At 43.0% G+C, this 16558-nt stretch overlaps 1 protein-coding gene across 7 annotated transcripts in view; it reads left to right on the top strand.

Moving 5' to 3' along the window:
- Positions 1 to 16558, top strand: part of LOC124711768 (ankyrin repeat domain-containing protein SOWAHA) — a 624792-nt gene that overhangs the window by 142761 nt on the left and 465473 nt on the right. For all 7 annotated transcript variants that reach the window (XR_007005522.1, XR_007005524.1, XR_007005523.1 and 4 more), the window contains one exon: positions 2575 to 2673. Coding sequence is in view for 4 of the 7 variants with exons in the window: in XM_047241985.1 (XP_047097941.1) it covers positions 2575 to 2673 (99 nt within the window). In the remaining 3 variants the exon portion in view is untranslated. The remainder of the gene's footprint in view (positions 1 to 2574; positions 2674 to 16558) is intronic.

Genomic DNA, 16558 nt, shown 5'->3' on the forward strand with positions numbered 1-16558 from the left:
CTAAAGAAGGAATCCTCCGGATCAATGGTGCCGCAGTGGGACTTAACTATTCAGGCTGCATCGCCTGTCCACTCCCTTATACTTCATTCCGGCGGCCGTGTTTCTGCAGTCGGAACGACCCTCTGTCTTCATACAGGGACTTTTCTACTTCTCTTTCGGCATTCACGGGAACATTGCGTATCCTCGTGCACGCTATGCATCCGAGATCCCAAACAACCTGCTTTGCGGGATTCCTCGGCTGGTGCGGTCTGCCCCAGGCATGCCCCATATAGCAGTCCCTTCTCCTCTGCTACTGCCGCCAGCCTGGGCTATATTCAGAGTTTCACTTATAAAGTGAGGACGCGTGGAAGCGCTCTGCTCAGAATACCGTATCAATCTATTAGACGAACAACACTCGCGAAAAATGCGTGTACTCAAAAGATAACTTTGTTCCTTCAACATCATCGTTACAAACCAACGCACATCTTCGAATCCGCCTAAGTAGGAAGGTAAGTAACGTTTTACTGCTCAGGCAGTACAAGTCTCTCATTCCTGTGGGCCAGACTCTCCAACAAGCCTGCGTTGTATTTTCTGCTTTGTTGTTAGTGAAGTACTAATGCTATTACTGTAGTGCTTTTCCAGTCCGGAATATTAGACATCATTGTCATCTTCATTAACTGAAGGTCTTCCTAGAACATGAGGTGCTCAACGTTTCGCATGTCGCACTGTACTGTGTAGCTCAGTAACAACAAAACTGATACTTTCTGGCAGATTAAAACAGTGTGCAGGACCGGGGCTCGAACCTTCACTTTTCGCAATTGCTGTGAAGACGACTTGGGAAGTCACTAGAGCATTTGCGCGCGAATAGCAAAGGTCTCGTGGTCGCGTCTCGTTACAGCATACTGTTAAAATATACCAGGAAGTTTGAGATCAGCACACCAAAATGAAAATTCGTTGCGGAAACTCCAAAACACGTTCTCTTACATATTTCTGATGTTTAGCTTTCCCGCGACTGACCCGTCGGTGCGGGAAGCTGGAATGAAAGACATTACATTACAATCCAGTACTACTAATCAGAAACATACGTCTGTTTTAGGTTACAGTAGGTAAAAATCTTTTATGTAAGTGTTGGGAAACATTAAGAAGTCTTAGTGTTACGTGGAGAATGCTTTTTATTTCTTGTACTTCTTCCCATACCAACAACTGAATGCTGGAAAACTGAAAGTTAATTCAGTGTACATGTACAAGGTTTTTATAAATGGCTCAACGGTTATCGGGTAAATTTATTTCACAAAGTATCACATTCAAAACAGATAGTGACACATTGTATAGAAAAGTAAATTTTCAATTTTTTTACGCACTGTTACAAATGTTCCATGTGCTCTCCTCGTGTTACACCACGAACATCTACGCGGTAGTCACGTTCAACCCGTACGCGCTAGAGCGTGTTGCTAACGATATTCGCTTGCAGAGCAGTGAAGCGATCCTAGAGCTCAGTCACTGTAGTCGGCAGTGGTGGTACGTAAACACTGCATTGCCTTTCACGTATCCCTCCCTCGCAAAAAATAGAAAGAAAAATCGCAAACTGTAAGTGCAGGCAATCTTGGGGGCCACTTGAAGAGTGCGAAATCATTCTGAGCTCAACTTTCGATCCACCGGTAGGGAAGTTCCTCATTCAGATGACAACGCACTAATCCATTCCAATGAGGCGGAGTTCCCTCTAGGTGAAATATGAAGTTTGGGTTATCCGCTGTCAGTCTACCAACATGTTTGGGTACATTGTACCCGTCACAGTTTTCCCAGGAAAACATTAGGGCCCGTACGCTTTGTTACGTGAAACGGCGTAGAAGTCATTCACCTTTCAAATCTTTCAGTCTCCACTGCAACGTTGAGATTTGCCCTGCCCCATTATGCGGACGTTCTGATCATTTGTGTAGAACATGTCTTCATCACTGCGCACGAGTCGGCGTGTAAATTCCTCATCTTTCATTATTTCCCGGAGTAGTTCAATGACATGAACAAAACATTAGGCCTAAAATATGCTCTCTTCATTGGTAATTAGTACACTCGAGTGTGGCCGGCCGGTGTGGCCGTGCGGTTCTAGGCGCTTCCGTCTGGAACCGCGTGACCGCTACGGTCGCAGGTTCGAATCCTGCCTCGGGCATGGATGTGTGTGCTGTCTTTAAGTTAGTTAGGTTTAAGTAGTTCTAAGTTCTAGGGGACTGATGACCACAGATGTTCAGTACCGTAGTGCTCAGAGCCATTTGAACCATTTTTTTTTACACTCGAGTGGGTATTATAGATTTGAATGTAGAAGAGCTCAAAATCCGATGAATCATTTGTAAACACCTTGTATATATCGGCTGCTAAAAGAAATATGGAGGGATGGTTGATTTTGTACTGACCTTAGCTGTTAGGAAGTAGTCCTGCTTCACTTCTGAAAACTGCGTCGTAACACGCTTTGCTGGTTAATCAGTCCTACTTGCCTAGCGGTCATCGTAAATATATGGGCATACTTCCGTTTCCATAAGAATATCTACATCTGATATGTGGTTTGTCCTCGGATAGATTTATCAACATTTGTCATGTTGCCAGGAACCAAAGGCGCGCGAGTGGCTGGTGGCAGCGGCACAGGGCAACCACATGAAGCTGGCCAAGCTAGCACAGGAAAACCCGCGCCTCGCGTCGCTCAGGGTAAGTAGCCTAGTGTTTCTGTGTGTGTGTGTGTGTGTGTGTGTGTGTGTGTGTGTGTGTGTGTGTCAGAGAGAGAGAGAGAGAGAGAGAGAGAGAGAGAGAGAGGGGGGGAGGGAGGGAGAAGCTGGAAAATGTAGTACGTAAGCAGCTCCATAACGAGGCGCGGTGAGATACGCTCCCGCCAATGGCGCAGCACAGAAGAGGCGCAAAACTGATCGGAGGAAAAAAAAAAACGAAAAAGAAAGATGGCTTAAGAATTAACTAGGACAGGTATGTGAGTTCTTCTATCCCTGGCGTTCTAGTGCTTTTAATAAGCAGCCTTTCCCTCGACAGGCAACTGTAAATGCGTGCCGTTGTCACAATGGCATTTTCTTCTGATAGCATCCTAAAGAACGACTACCATCGAACACGTTTCTACTATCACTAACATGGCTTATGTTCAGGTGACGATGTTCTGGGAGTCTAAGCCGGGACCAATTTTATAACAACTCAGAGCTCAGTGTGCAAAAATTTGTTATACAGTATTAAATACAAAATAACATAACGATGAATATTGTCATACATCGTTCAGTGAAATGACTAGTAGCCACCAAATGATAATATAACAAACATAATCTGAAACACAGGCACATTCATAGTTACTGGTTTTAATCGGATTTTTTCCGATTTCTGCGACTGAGGACTGTAGCGATACATGACTGTGGAGAAATCAAACATAAAAGGTGGATGGGATATGTACTTCATTCGTTCCTCTAGCCAGTACTTTTGCTGCTCGTGAGTTTCAGCTGATACCGTCTACTGTGTAAACAAAAAGAATTCCCTAATGAGCCTTTTGTGTCTGATTAAAAATATTACAGGAGTTGTTATAGTCGTTGTGCTAATGGACTGGTGTACTTTGTTTATCTATATTGAACTCTAGAATAAACAAACATATGCTCTGCATGGCTCAGACATCTGGTGTCGTAAGAAACTGGCCTTAATTATGTATTCAGTATATTGTTGTTATTCTGATATTGAAACTCTCACATCTCGGGTTGCATAATAAATCTTAATGTTCTTTGCTACTTTGGCTAAGCATTTAATCCATGTAATTCTTGTATAAAATCTCACTGGATGGTCGGTTTCACTGTGCTAGATGTTTATCAAACCTACTTTCTTAATTACAGTTTGTTAATTTGCGTAGAAAACATTTAAGAAAGATAAGTTTTCGAGGGAAGCAGTAGTTTTGGCAGTTCTGCCATAGACGCAAGTTCTCCTCGGTACAGGTCTGTCTGTAAGTGCAGCTACTGCCAGGTGATTCGTCGTAGTCTTAACGTGGGACATTATACCATACGGGAATTCTGTTGTATTTTCGGTAGTAGAAAGTCTAGAGCGACAAAATTTTCATAGTAATATCTTACATCTGTTTTGTTAACTATCAAGGAAGCCAAATAATAATTATGATTTAATGCCTGCGTGTAGCCATAAACTTCGCTGAACTTCAGCCCTAGATAACGCACTCAAATGTAGAATAAAATGCAAACAATATTACTTGTCGAATAATAATTACGGTATGTTTCCAGAATGAAATTTTCGCTCTGCAGCGGAGTGTGCGTTGATATGAAACTTCCTGGCAGATTAAAAACTGTGTGCCGGACCGAGACTCGAGCTCGGGACCTTTGCCGTTCGCCGGCAAGTGCTCTACCGCGATAGAGCACTTGCCCGCGAAAGGCAAAGGTCCCGAGTTCGAGTCTCGGTCCGGCACACAGTTTTAATCTGCCAGGAAGTTTAATAATTGCGATAGGTAAGGAACTGCTTAAACACATTTGTAGCGCACTAGAGACTGGTGAAGCAGTGGGCTTTTGCAGTAGAATTTGGAGGAGTCTATGCCGGACGACTACACAGAACGGAAGTTCAAGTCAAATTATGCAGGAGTCAAGCCTTCGGAGCCCTGCGTTGAGAAGCTCAACCCCCCACCCCATTCCACACTCCCATCTTCCCGCCCACTCATACTTAACCCCTTTACCCCTCCCACTTCGACACGCTATCCTCTAGTCCGCTTCATTCTGCGTCGACAACCAATGTAGCGAGTAACTTGTATCACTTTGAAGAAGTTTTGCAACCTCGTATGTTATTCCATTTCTTTTGACTTGTTTAACTAGATGAAGTTGCTCATACAGGTGCACTAGATATCTTTGCCGTCTACTGCCAAGTGTTTTCAAATAATTATTCGTTTGTTCTGTTGAACGCCTCGTCATTTCGTAGTTTTATTTGCCTGTTTTATTTTTACAATTCCTCAGCTGCACAATATTAATTTCAAGTGCTTAGAGCTCGGTCACTGCCCGATCTAACAGTTGTCCATGTTTCATTTCAGTGATATCGTTCTTGAACTACGTTAATTCACTGTTTGGCTTCCGGATTCATTCGTATATCATCTTCCTTTGAGCACAGATGGTATTTTTCTTCTGTATTCGTCCATTTTTTTATTTTTATTTGGAGATTTTTCTCGCGCGTCGGGCGATTTATTGCATTTCCTCTTAAACCAAATTCTTTGCTAAGAAGTTAATGCATGGGACTTAATATTTATATCTGTGTAAGTATATGTTAATTCGAATGATGTGGCCAGCCCCATCTTCGTATCATACGATTAATTATTCGATATAAAACTGAAGTAAGCCGGTTGTGAACACGATGATTATTGTTCAATAATACTAACTATGTGTATAGTAGGGGCCCTTGCCTCCGTCCGACTTGATAGTCAGCTTATCAATCCAGTTATTCGTCTTTTTTAAGTCGTCAGTATTTTGACTGATTGCAGTCGTTCATCATTTCCTATTTCATCGCCCATGATTTTCGATAGTATTTCTTACATATTCTAATATTTGCCCCAGGTTTTTCTCCTCTCCTGCTCCTTTTAGTACAAATTCAAAGATTCTACATATTGTATGAAATGTCCAACTAGCCCATCCGTATTTGTTTTAAATGTTTACTTTATATTACCTTTCGCTTTCCTGTCACAGTTGCTCACAAATTCCTTTATGGTGGCTAGTTTCGAACGATTCCGTTCTTTTTAGAACTATTACCTGCGTTTCTGTCACTTAATTGTAAAATGAATCCAGTGTAATGTATAACTTTTGTTTTGTTCGTACAGTATACATTCGAACTGCCTGTTCTTGGCGCAGTTGACGTCCATACACTAGGTGAACTTAGTATATTGTTCATAAATGAACTGACTCGTTCGAAATTAATCACTGTTAAGGAATACGTTATAATGACACATTCCGACGCAGAGACGTACAATACCTTAAAGGCTGCGCCAAACATTAAATTGAGAGGCATGTAGATTATAATCTTTGTAATGTTCACATTGGATTCTCTTTTGTTTCATACTCCAAGAAGGAGCTAAGGGACACTTTCGATTGTTGCCTTGTGGAGGATGGACGTAATTTTTGGAGTGTGCGGAAAGGCAGCCATATAGTTAGAAATTATGGTTTGTGCGACGAGCACAGCAAGTCTTATTGTGTTGTGAATAAAAAATAGTGAGAAGTATATAAGTTTTACGAGAATTATTTAAAGTGACATAGCATTGTATTTCTTGGTTTCCACCGTCTTTGTGAAGTGAACCGATGCCGACTCAGGAAGATACACACGGTCAACAAAGAGAAGAACACCGATGGCGACGCCGGCCGGTGTGGCCGTGCGGTTAAAGGCGCTGCAGTCTGGAACCGCGTGACCGCTACGGTCGCAGGTTCGAATCCTGCCTCGGGCATGGTTGTGTGTGATGTCCTTAGGTTAGTTAGGTTTAAGTAGTTCTAAGTTCTAGGGGACTGATGACCGCCGCAGTTAAGTCCCATAGTGCTCATAGCCATTTGAACCATTTGAACCGATGGCGACTAATGAATTAATACTGTGGCAGAAGGACTAATTCTACGTCTAAGGTGAGAACTCTGATTAAATCAACAATGACGTAGAATTCAAAATGTAATTAATCGGAATGGTAAATTATAATACAGGCATATTTCACGCAGCACTGACTTTGTCCGCAATCAAGCCGGCCAATACAGTCCGTAAAAAAATAAGAGCCTTTCAAAAATTCGAAAGTTACAGTTCCATGTCCATAATTTTTCCTCTTTTCAAAAAACCAATAAATTTAATTTTTTTTATTTATTTCGCCACAACGTATGCAACTGTAAGATGGAAGTAAGTAAAGAATAAAATATAGTTGCTGGTCCTGTATGCCGACACAGTATTAGAATTGCTCAAATTAACTTTCGACCTACGTGCTCTCGAACCTCATTTCGTATTTTATCTTTCCGTTTAAGTTTTGACATCCTGCAGGTGAATGTGGATTCCGAAGGACTGTGGATCAAGGTAGCAGTCGCGTATAGATAACTTTGATAGAAGTGACCGTCATTTAGAGCTATTCGGGGATCTAATCCAAAATATATCTGCAGATTTGTGATTTTGTCGGTGAAACAGCAAGTCACTCATATTTTGTGAGCAGGTGGGAGTGAGGCTCTGTTTTCTTTTCGTCTCCTCTCTTTATTGTGCAAAGAGGGATGAGGTAATTGTTGTCGCGTGGTGTCTCGGATCGCTGTGGGGCGGCGGCTGCGGCGCAGGCGAGCGGGCAGCGTGGGCCGCGCCCGTGCCCCGTGCGGGTCGCGCCGCCCCCGTGTTTTGCCGGCCAGAGTCAGCGCCGGCCAGGAGGGCCAGCCGCGGGCCGGACCAATTGATGAATATGCAAACAAGAGGCGGCGGTGCGCTGCGGTGCGGCGCCGCGCCGCGCGCCGAGTTGGAGAGACACCAATTACCCAGCTGGTGATTAAATCAACACCGGGGTTAATCAGCTGAGGCAGTAGAGAACAAACCGCCCCCCTGGGGTTAGCGGGCTTAATTAATATCAATCCGCCAGCAGAGCCCGGGTCGCCCACCATCTTGCGGTAGCCTATTCCCCGCTCCCATTCCCACCGCCGCCACCACCGCCGCTACACACCGCTTCGGTTGGATCTGCCGCTGCTTAAAACTACCGGCGTCGCCCCCTGGTAATCCACAGCCGCACAGTGCTAAAACAATTACTTTCAGTCGCGGCAGCGGGCATACTAAGAACTGATTTGCAAATGAGACGCACCGTCCACAAAGAAGTGTAGTAGTATGCACTCGTCTGCATACACCCATGACGGCGTCAAAATTACAGACATACATTTCAGTGTGACTGATCTTGTAGGTCTCCGCCTATGCTGCAAAGCAGTTTGTCACTACAAACTACGTTAAAAATTAATAATAATAATAGTAGTATAGAAGCGTAACATTCTCAATGTTTGTTGTGTCTATCTGCGCACGTATTACTTCACGCGGCGCATCTTCATTACGTCACGGTGTAGGCTGTGTCTGGTCGTAACGGAAAAAGACAGGCGGCGCACTTGTGTGTTTATTTGGAAACAGTTCGTGTGGGAAGTGGTTGATGTTCGGTGAATACCTACTTGGAAATGTGAACTGAGCCACATGGATTAATCACGAAACTACTGTGTCGTCCGGTGTTCCTGCTCTCAGAGGTCCCAGGGCTGTTCGGAAAGTAAGGTCTGGTGGTCACGAATTGGAAACCACAGTGAAAATCAAAAAAATTTTTATTCGCAACAGTTAGCCACACCTTCCAGCTACCTCTGTAAATACTCGCCGCTCCGACTTACACTTTGTCGTAGCGGTGCCGGTCTTTGCGGCCGAGCGGTTCTAGGCGCTTCAGTCCGGAACCGCGCGATCCCTACGGTCGCAGGTTCGAATCCTGCCTCGGGCATGGATGTGTGTGATGTTCTTAGGTTAGTTAGGTTTAAGTAGTTCTAAGTTGTAGGAGCTGATGACTTTCAGATGTTAAGTCAGATGTTAAGTCCCATAGTGCTCAGAGCCATTTGAACCCTTTTTTGTCGTAGCGGTGTACAAACCTTCTAGCACCCTCTGCACAGAAAGCAGCCGCCTATGATTTCGGCCAATTATCTACGCTAATCTACAGCTCGTTGTATGTGCCAGAATGTTGACTTCGTAGCTAGCGGTTCATGTGAGCAGAGATGAAACTCAGAGGGAGCCAATTAAGGGCTGTATTATTGGTGATCAAACATCTCCCACGGAAAACACTGTAGGAGCATCTTCATTGCTACCTCAGAATGCGGCTGAGAATTGTCTTGAAGAAAGAAACGCATGACATTTATGGTGTGTAGGCTGCATAGCTTGAGGCGAAATCTCTCACCAGATCCACCTACTTGGCGGGAGACACTGTTGTTGTAGGCATCTCTACGTGCTCACTATGTGCTCTGATCTGGAAAGAGCGACGTCACGCGATCGTTGGCCATACTAGAGACAATGTCCAACACGTCTGTGCAGAGCATCACATTTTCGCAGTGTTTTCCATTTCGCGCCAAATAGGACCTTACTTTCCGAATACCCCTCGCAATATCGTGATATCGGAAATTGAACTGATTGAATTGGTATTTGAATTGAATTGATATTTGTCGTGTATAACATGGTGTTCACATTGAATGCTTTAAATTTGAACTTTTCTCTTTCCAGGATCGTTGGAATTGTGTTTCTATCTTTTGTAGTTTGGAAGCAATAAATGTTTGAATTCTGTTTCTTCTTTTGGAAAAGCTTTGTATTAGTATCTAAACAGTGTAGCCAAGTGATGTAAGGCTTGAATATAGAAATTGTGTTCTACATTAACCGCGCTACTTTGCGTAGTAGAGTAGTACCCATTCCCAATATGTTGGTTTGTTGCCTAGCTCTTCAACATTACAGCATTTCTATCATTTGATGCTTCCACGCAGGAAAAAGCTGCCCGCCATGAAGCTACAGGTCGGTGACTTGGTTAATATTCCATATTTACGTCTTCTGTCTTAGAGTGGGCGACTTACATCGGGTCAGACCCGACAGTCAGTATGTAAAGGTTCAACCGGACCACAGTTGCGTATTGTTACAGGGAAAGGTGGAAATATTTATTGTGCAATAATGGAAGTGCCAACTGTAGCTGCGGAATAGTGTAGTTTATACAACCTTTTGAAACAGTCGTGTATTTCATTTCAATAGATAAACTGGTGTACCATCACTAAATTCATTCACGCCCGGGTCTCCGGGTTCGATTCCCGGCGGGGTCAGGGATTTTCTCTGCGTCGTGATGACTGGGTGTTGTGTGATGTCTTTAGGTTAGTTAGGTTTAAGTAGTTCTAAGTTCTAGGGGACTGATGACCATAGATGTTAAGTCCCATAGTGCTCAGAGCCATTTGAACCATTTTGAACTAAATTCATTTTTAGAACGGGAAGAGCTCCAAAGATTCAGGAGGTTTATAAGTAGTCTGCTCGCTCATTGTCAACACTTTCGAATTACGAAATGGGCGGCGACAGAAGTGGGCGTACATCGTGAACGTTCCCCAGAACACACTGTCTTCTTTTGTGGGCAATACGTGAGCAATAGATGTGCACCACACTTAGACTACACAGAAACAGACATACATATATACGCAGCAATAAGGGATGAGGAGCAATAGGCACAACTAAACGCATTAACAAATAATATTACAAAAACAACACATGAAGAGTACTTGCGGACACGACATAACAGACTTGCCTGTATGCAACGTAACAGCAATCTGTAGAGGGTGGACAGTGGCACTGAGGAAGAACAGGAGGAAGATGAGATAAAACATTAAATAAGACACCTAGAAGTACATAACACGCCAAAATGCACTCACAAATTGTATACATCAGTCAAATAATAGTTACAGATTGTAGATACTAGAGTAAATGTAGTGTAAGGTGCTGGCAGTGCAGCCAAGAAAGCACTCAGTGGTGTACATGGGTGAGTACCTAATGATAATGCATAGGATTAGCAGTAATATTTCTCTGCTACTAACTATAAACTATTTCATTGTGACTGGCAGTCAACAGCTTGAAGAAACCATTCCCAGGTATTTACTGACAGTCACAATCGATTATCGCACTAAAAAAATCTCTTCTCTGTCGTATCATCTTTTTACATTCTTCTTAAAACAACAAAATTTTATTTATATTTAAGCTTCAGATTATTGTTATTTTTTAAAAAGTGTATTATTCTTCGTTAAGCAATGCAGAACAAAAAACTACAAACAAGGTTGCAAATGAAAACTGTCATATGTAAGACCTGTTAAAAGACATCGGGTAACAGGCATTTACAATAAATAAATAAATAAATATATTGTAGATGCTCCACCTCAACACTTCTCAAAACTGCAACTATGGATTTAACAATCGCGAAAGTAGGCTGTATGTTAGTGGACGATGACCCATTAACGTTGTATGAAGCCACTAACATATCGAGTGAAAGAGTAGGGCACACTTTACAATAAGAATAAAAAATGAGTAATGTTTCTGCAAGACTGAAACCACATTTTTTTTCAGTACTGATCAATAAAAGATGCGAAAGGAAATTGCGCAGAAATTTTTGGATACCTGCGAAAAGAATCCGTGTGAACTTGCTATTTTGAGTTGTTGCTTTTGAATAAGCGTGATTGCAATACATCACGCCAGCAACGCAACATAAGACAGAGTAGTGCAGCCAGTGGTCCTGCACCGGAAAAAACGTAACTGATTTCATCTGTTGGATGGCTTACGATCAGTATTTCCTGGAATACGGATAGACTTTCTCTTATTAATTAATTTGCAAAGGATAAAAATATAATTACCGTGTTATTACTGTTTTTAACAAAACTTGTTTCACCTAATCGTATTAGGCATCTTTAGCGATGTTTATTGTTCCTGTTATGTACTACTCGTACAGAAACCGAACTCCAGTTACAAATATGGAAGGATTTGAAAGGGAAGCCGTAGTTCTGAAGGAGGTCAGACAGGGTTGTAGCCTATCGCCGGTGTTATTTAATCTGTACGTAAAGAAAGCACTACAGGAAACCAAGGAAAAACTTGTAAAAGGATTTAAAGTTCATGGAAAAGAAATAAAAAACTTGTTTGACGATGACATTTTAATACTGTCAGAGACAGCAAAAGATTTAGTAGGAAAGTTGAACGGAGTAGGTGGTGTTTTGAAAGGAGATTATAAGATGAACAGCAACTAAAGTGAAACAAGGGAAATGGAATGTAATCGAATTCATTCGGATGATGCTGAAGGAATTGGATTAGGAAGTGAGAAACTAATGATAGTATATGGGTTTTGTTAGTTCGGCAGTAAAATTAATTGGTGATGGTCGAAGTAAAGAGGATATAAAATGCAGACTTGCAATAGCAAGAAAAGCATTTCTGGCAAAGAGAAATTTGTTAACATCTAATATATGCAGGTTGATCCCTATTAACTTTTAATCCCCCCTCCCCCCTCCTCCTCCCCCCCCCCCCCCCCACCGAAGCGATGTAGATGACGCTGAGATAAGTAGTGTAAGACACCTGGGGCCGCAGATGTTGGGAAATACCCCAAAAATTGATGACAAATGTTGAACTTGTGATGTCACCAGCTGACGTCCTTTACCACACTTGCTGCGGTTGGACTTGTCGATCCTATCCTCGCCGGTAGAGGGCAGTGTTACACATTGCTCCGGTAGGGTACTCTGTATTCGTTCTTGCACTATCCGATGTGATACGGCAGTGATTATGGTAGTGGTAATGCAAGACTATGTTGAATCGGTTTACATTTACGAAAAGAGAGCAGCCTAGCTGAGCACATGTGGCACTACTGCCCCCCCCCCCCCTCACACCCACCACCCACTACCACCAGTGGGAGTAGGATCGACAAGCCCAACCACTGCAAGTGCGGCGAGGTACGTCATTTGGTGACTTCACATGTTCACCATTGTCATCAACTTTCAGGGTATTTCCTGACATTTGCGGACCCATGAGTCTTACATTAAATTACTTGTCTTGGCATCGTCCACGTCGCTTCGGGGGTTTTCCAAAGGTAATAAGAATCACCTTGTATATGTGTCATGAAATCTTTTCTTAAGGTATTTTTCTGGGTTATAGCATTGTACGGAAGTGAAACATGAACGATAAACAGTTCAGACAGTGGAAACGTTTGAAATGTGGCGCTGCAGAAGAATGCTGAAAACCGGATGGATAGATCGAATCATTAATGAGGCAGTACTGAATAGAACTGGGGAGAAGAGAAATTTAGGGCACAATTTGATTAAGAGAAGTGATCAGTTGAAAGGACACACTGAGATGCTTCAAGGGATTATCAGTATTGTATTCGATGGAAGAGTGTGTGTGTGGGGGGGGAGGTGAGGGGGGGGTGAACATTGTAGAGGGAGGAGATCAATGCTTGAATGCAGTAAACAGGTTTAAATGGATATAGGTTGCGGTAGTTATGCAGAGATGAAGAGGCTTGCACAGGATAGACTAGCTAATCACACCAATCTTCGGATTGAAGGCCAGAACATCATCTTTCCTGTGCTCCACCTGTGTCCATTGGCTCTTCTATGGCAACAAGGTGAACTACATATGTAAGTTCTCAATTACCGTATGTTACAATTTTGCATTTGACTGCACTTAACACTGCTAAAAGTCAATATTACCGCCACGTGACTGTATTCCACATGACTAGCAGTGTGAAGCCGATAATCAAAATTTTGCTCTAATAATATATTGCTTTTGACGCCCATGTAAAGACGCGGGCGGCTTCATAACTACCACTTTTATATGAAATGGAAATAGACGGGAAAATTCCAAGGCATCCGCGGTGCCATCTGGACTATCACTGACATTAAAATGCAACGAAAAGTCGAATTTCTCCGGAAACTGTTCCCAGCGGGTTCGTTTCACAGATGCTGCAGCGGCAGCGCTTCCACTTGCTCCCGCTCTTCCTGCTGCCGGAACGGCCGCCTGCGCATGTGCGCTGCTGTAATTGGTTTTTGATGGACGAACTCGGTGAAGCGTTGAGAAATGAGCGTCGCCGCCCCCCGCCCTCGTGGCCCGGCGCGGGCATTCTTCTTGCGGACAGAAGCCACTCTCCAATTAAATAAATATGCTAATAGCGGCCGTCCACAGGTAGCGACCACACCACGGGCAGCGCCCTCACGTTAGCCACGGTAGCGGCTCCTCTTCCACGTGCTTCCTCACAGCCTCGTACTGCAGCTGCTTTGAGGTCCCCTTTCGTCGCCGTTACCTCTGTGCACTTGTTCTTTCAGCTAAAACTGCTTTTATTTTCGGAGTTTCTTATGACACCTTTATTGAAACGTACTTTCTCTCATCCTCTGTCGCGTCATAGCGTCGTGCGATAACCTTCCTCGGTTCCGCGACAGGAATTCACGCGTTGCTGTGATGTAATGAGCCACTTTTAAAATAATGTGTGCAAAATGATAGACATTTTATTGTTGCGTCTTAAATTAACTAGTGTACACGTATTACCTAATTCCGTACCTTCCCGATAATGTTTGTTTCTCTCCAAGTGTTCCTTCTAAAAACTAGCTATAAGGTAACTGTTACTAATTTATCCGTTTAAACTACTATCCATCCAATGTTGCAAATACTAATAATAAATAAAATTACTAACAACAAAAAGTGAGAGAGCAGAAATGGAAAGAACAACACAGACCCCGCGACTTACCTAAAGCTAAAGAAAGCATACTTCCATTTACAGCATTTGTAAACGTAGGGAAAGTTTTTGACAGTATTGACTGGAATAAACGATGTAAAATTATGAAGATATGTGGAATAAAATACAGGGAGCGAAAGGTTGTATACAGCTTGTACAGGAACCAGACGGCAGTTATAAGAGTCGAAGGCCATATAAAGTAAGCAGTAGTTGAGATGGGAGTGAGACGCTTTTGTAGCCTACCGCCGATGTTATCAAATATGTATGAGAAGCAGCAAAGGAAACCAAAGGAAAATTTGGAAGAGGACTAGCTTTCAGAAATGGAACTTTGCGGTTTACCGATGACATCGTATTTCTGTGAAAAACAACAAAGGATTTGGAAGAGCAGTTGAGCGGAATGGACAGTTTCTTGAAAAAAGCATATGAGATGAGCAGCAACAAAAATAAAACCAGAGTAATGTAGTGTAATGGAACTAATTCAGGTGATGCTGAGGGGATTAGATTAGGAAACGAGAAAATAAAGGCAGCAGATGAGTTTTGTTTTTTGGACAGTAAAATATAACTGCTGATGGTCGAAGTAGAGAGGATGTACAACGCAAACTGGCTATAGGAAGGAAATCATTTCTGAAAAAGTGGAATTTGTTATGCGTAGAATATAAGTTACATCTTAGTAAGTTTTTTCTGAAGATATTTGTTTGGAATGCAGCCTTGTACAGAACTGAAACTTGGACGATAAGAAAAGAATACAATCTTTTGCTCTGTTTTGGCTGACAGTGAAATGGCTGAAGGTCTTTAATTGAACAAGCCAGAGTTCTCCTCGTTTGGCAACGCCTCGTAAACTGGAGTGCCTTTAAGCTGCCGTCTCCCTTCTGACATCGAGAATTTATAAACCTGGGTTTTCCAGAATGATGTGTCAGGTGTACCAATGGTCCCGCAGTCACAGCTCTGGGTTCTTGTTTTCGATGGATTCTATATACTCAATAGCAGCAAGCACCAGATTCTGCAAAGAATCGAACTCCCATGTGTAAAATAACTTCAGATGTCGTATTACAGTTGAGATAATGTGTTGAGTATTTGACGTTAAGCATGTAAGCGAGAAAACGTTCCCGCCGGAGGTTCGAGTCCTCCAAAAATGGTTCAAAAGGCTCTGAGCACTATGGGACTTAACTACTGAGGTCATCAGTTCTCTAGAACTTAGAACTACTTAAACCTAACCAACCTAAGGACATCACACACATCCATGCCCGAGGCAGGATTCGAACCAGCGACCATAGCGGTCGCGCGGTTCCAGACTGTAGCGCCTAGAACCGCTCGGCCACACCGGCCGGCGTTCGAGTCCTCCCTCGGGCATGGGTGTGTGTGCGCGTGTATTATTCTTAGTATAAGTTAGTTTAAATAGTGTGTAAGACAAGGGGCCGATGACCTCAGAAGTTTGGTCCCTTAGAAATTCACACACATTTGAGAAAACTTTTAGAAAAGGTCTGAAATTGTGTGTAAAGTGTGTTGCAAGTCACTAAGTGTTCTCATTCTTAAATACTGGACCAATACAGTCTGGGTATACGCACAGAGTAAGTTACACTGCCTCAAGACGTATACACAGTTTCTGACTTACTTATTTTACTGTGTTAAACCTGTGTTTTATATACAGAGGGGTCCAAAATAAATGTATCCACTGTTTAAAAGTCCATAACTAGCAAACTAATTTACGGAGTTGTCTCATTTTTGGTGAAAGTGTAGCTTAACGTCCAAGTTAAAGATATGACTGTAGGTGTGCGAAATGGTCACCATTAACATCCACACACAAACGATGCCGCCCAACTGCAGCACGAACTACTGACTGCAACGTGTTCAGTTGGATATTTGCACATGAATGTACGATGTATTCTCAAAGTTCATCCAATGTGCGCGGCTTTTGTCGATAAACGACGTCCTTTAGTGTTCCCCACAGGTAAAAGTCCAGAAGAGTTAGGTCTAGGGAACGTGGTGGACACTCCACAGCACCTCTACGGTCTATCCATTTCCTGGTAGATTTTCGTCGAGATGCGCCTTAACACGATTTTGGTAGTGGGCTGGGGCACCATCTTGTTGAAAGTAAACTCTTCCGTCTCCATACAAGTCTCGGATGGCAGGTAAAATGTATGTCTGAAGCTTCTGAAGGTACACCTCACCGGTAACTGTGCCGTCAAAGAAGATTGGCCCAATCAAGCCCCGATAAGACAACCCACACCACACATTTACTCCTGGCAAATTCACGGCTTTGTCCACATGAACTATCGGATTTTCGGCGGCCCAGTTGATGCAATTGTGGCGATTTACTGTGCCATTGAGTTTGAACTGTGCCTTATCCGACCA

This window comes from Schistocerca piceifrons, chromosome 1 (genome assembly GCF_021461385.2).
Source record: "Schistocerca piceifrons isolate TAMUIC-IGC-003096 chromosome 1, iqSchPice1.1, whole genome shotgun sequence".
NCBI classification, from domain to species: domain Eukaryota; kingdom Metazoa; phylum Arthropoda; class Insecta; order Orthoptera; family Acrididae; genus Schistocerca; species Schistocerca piceifrons.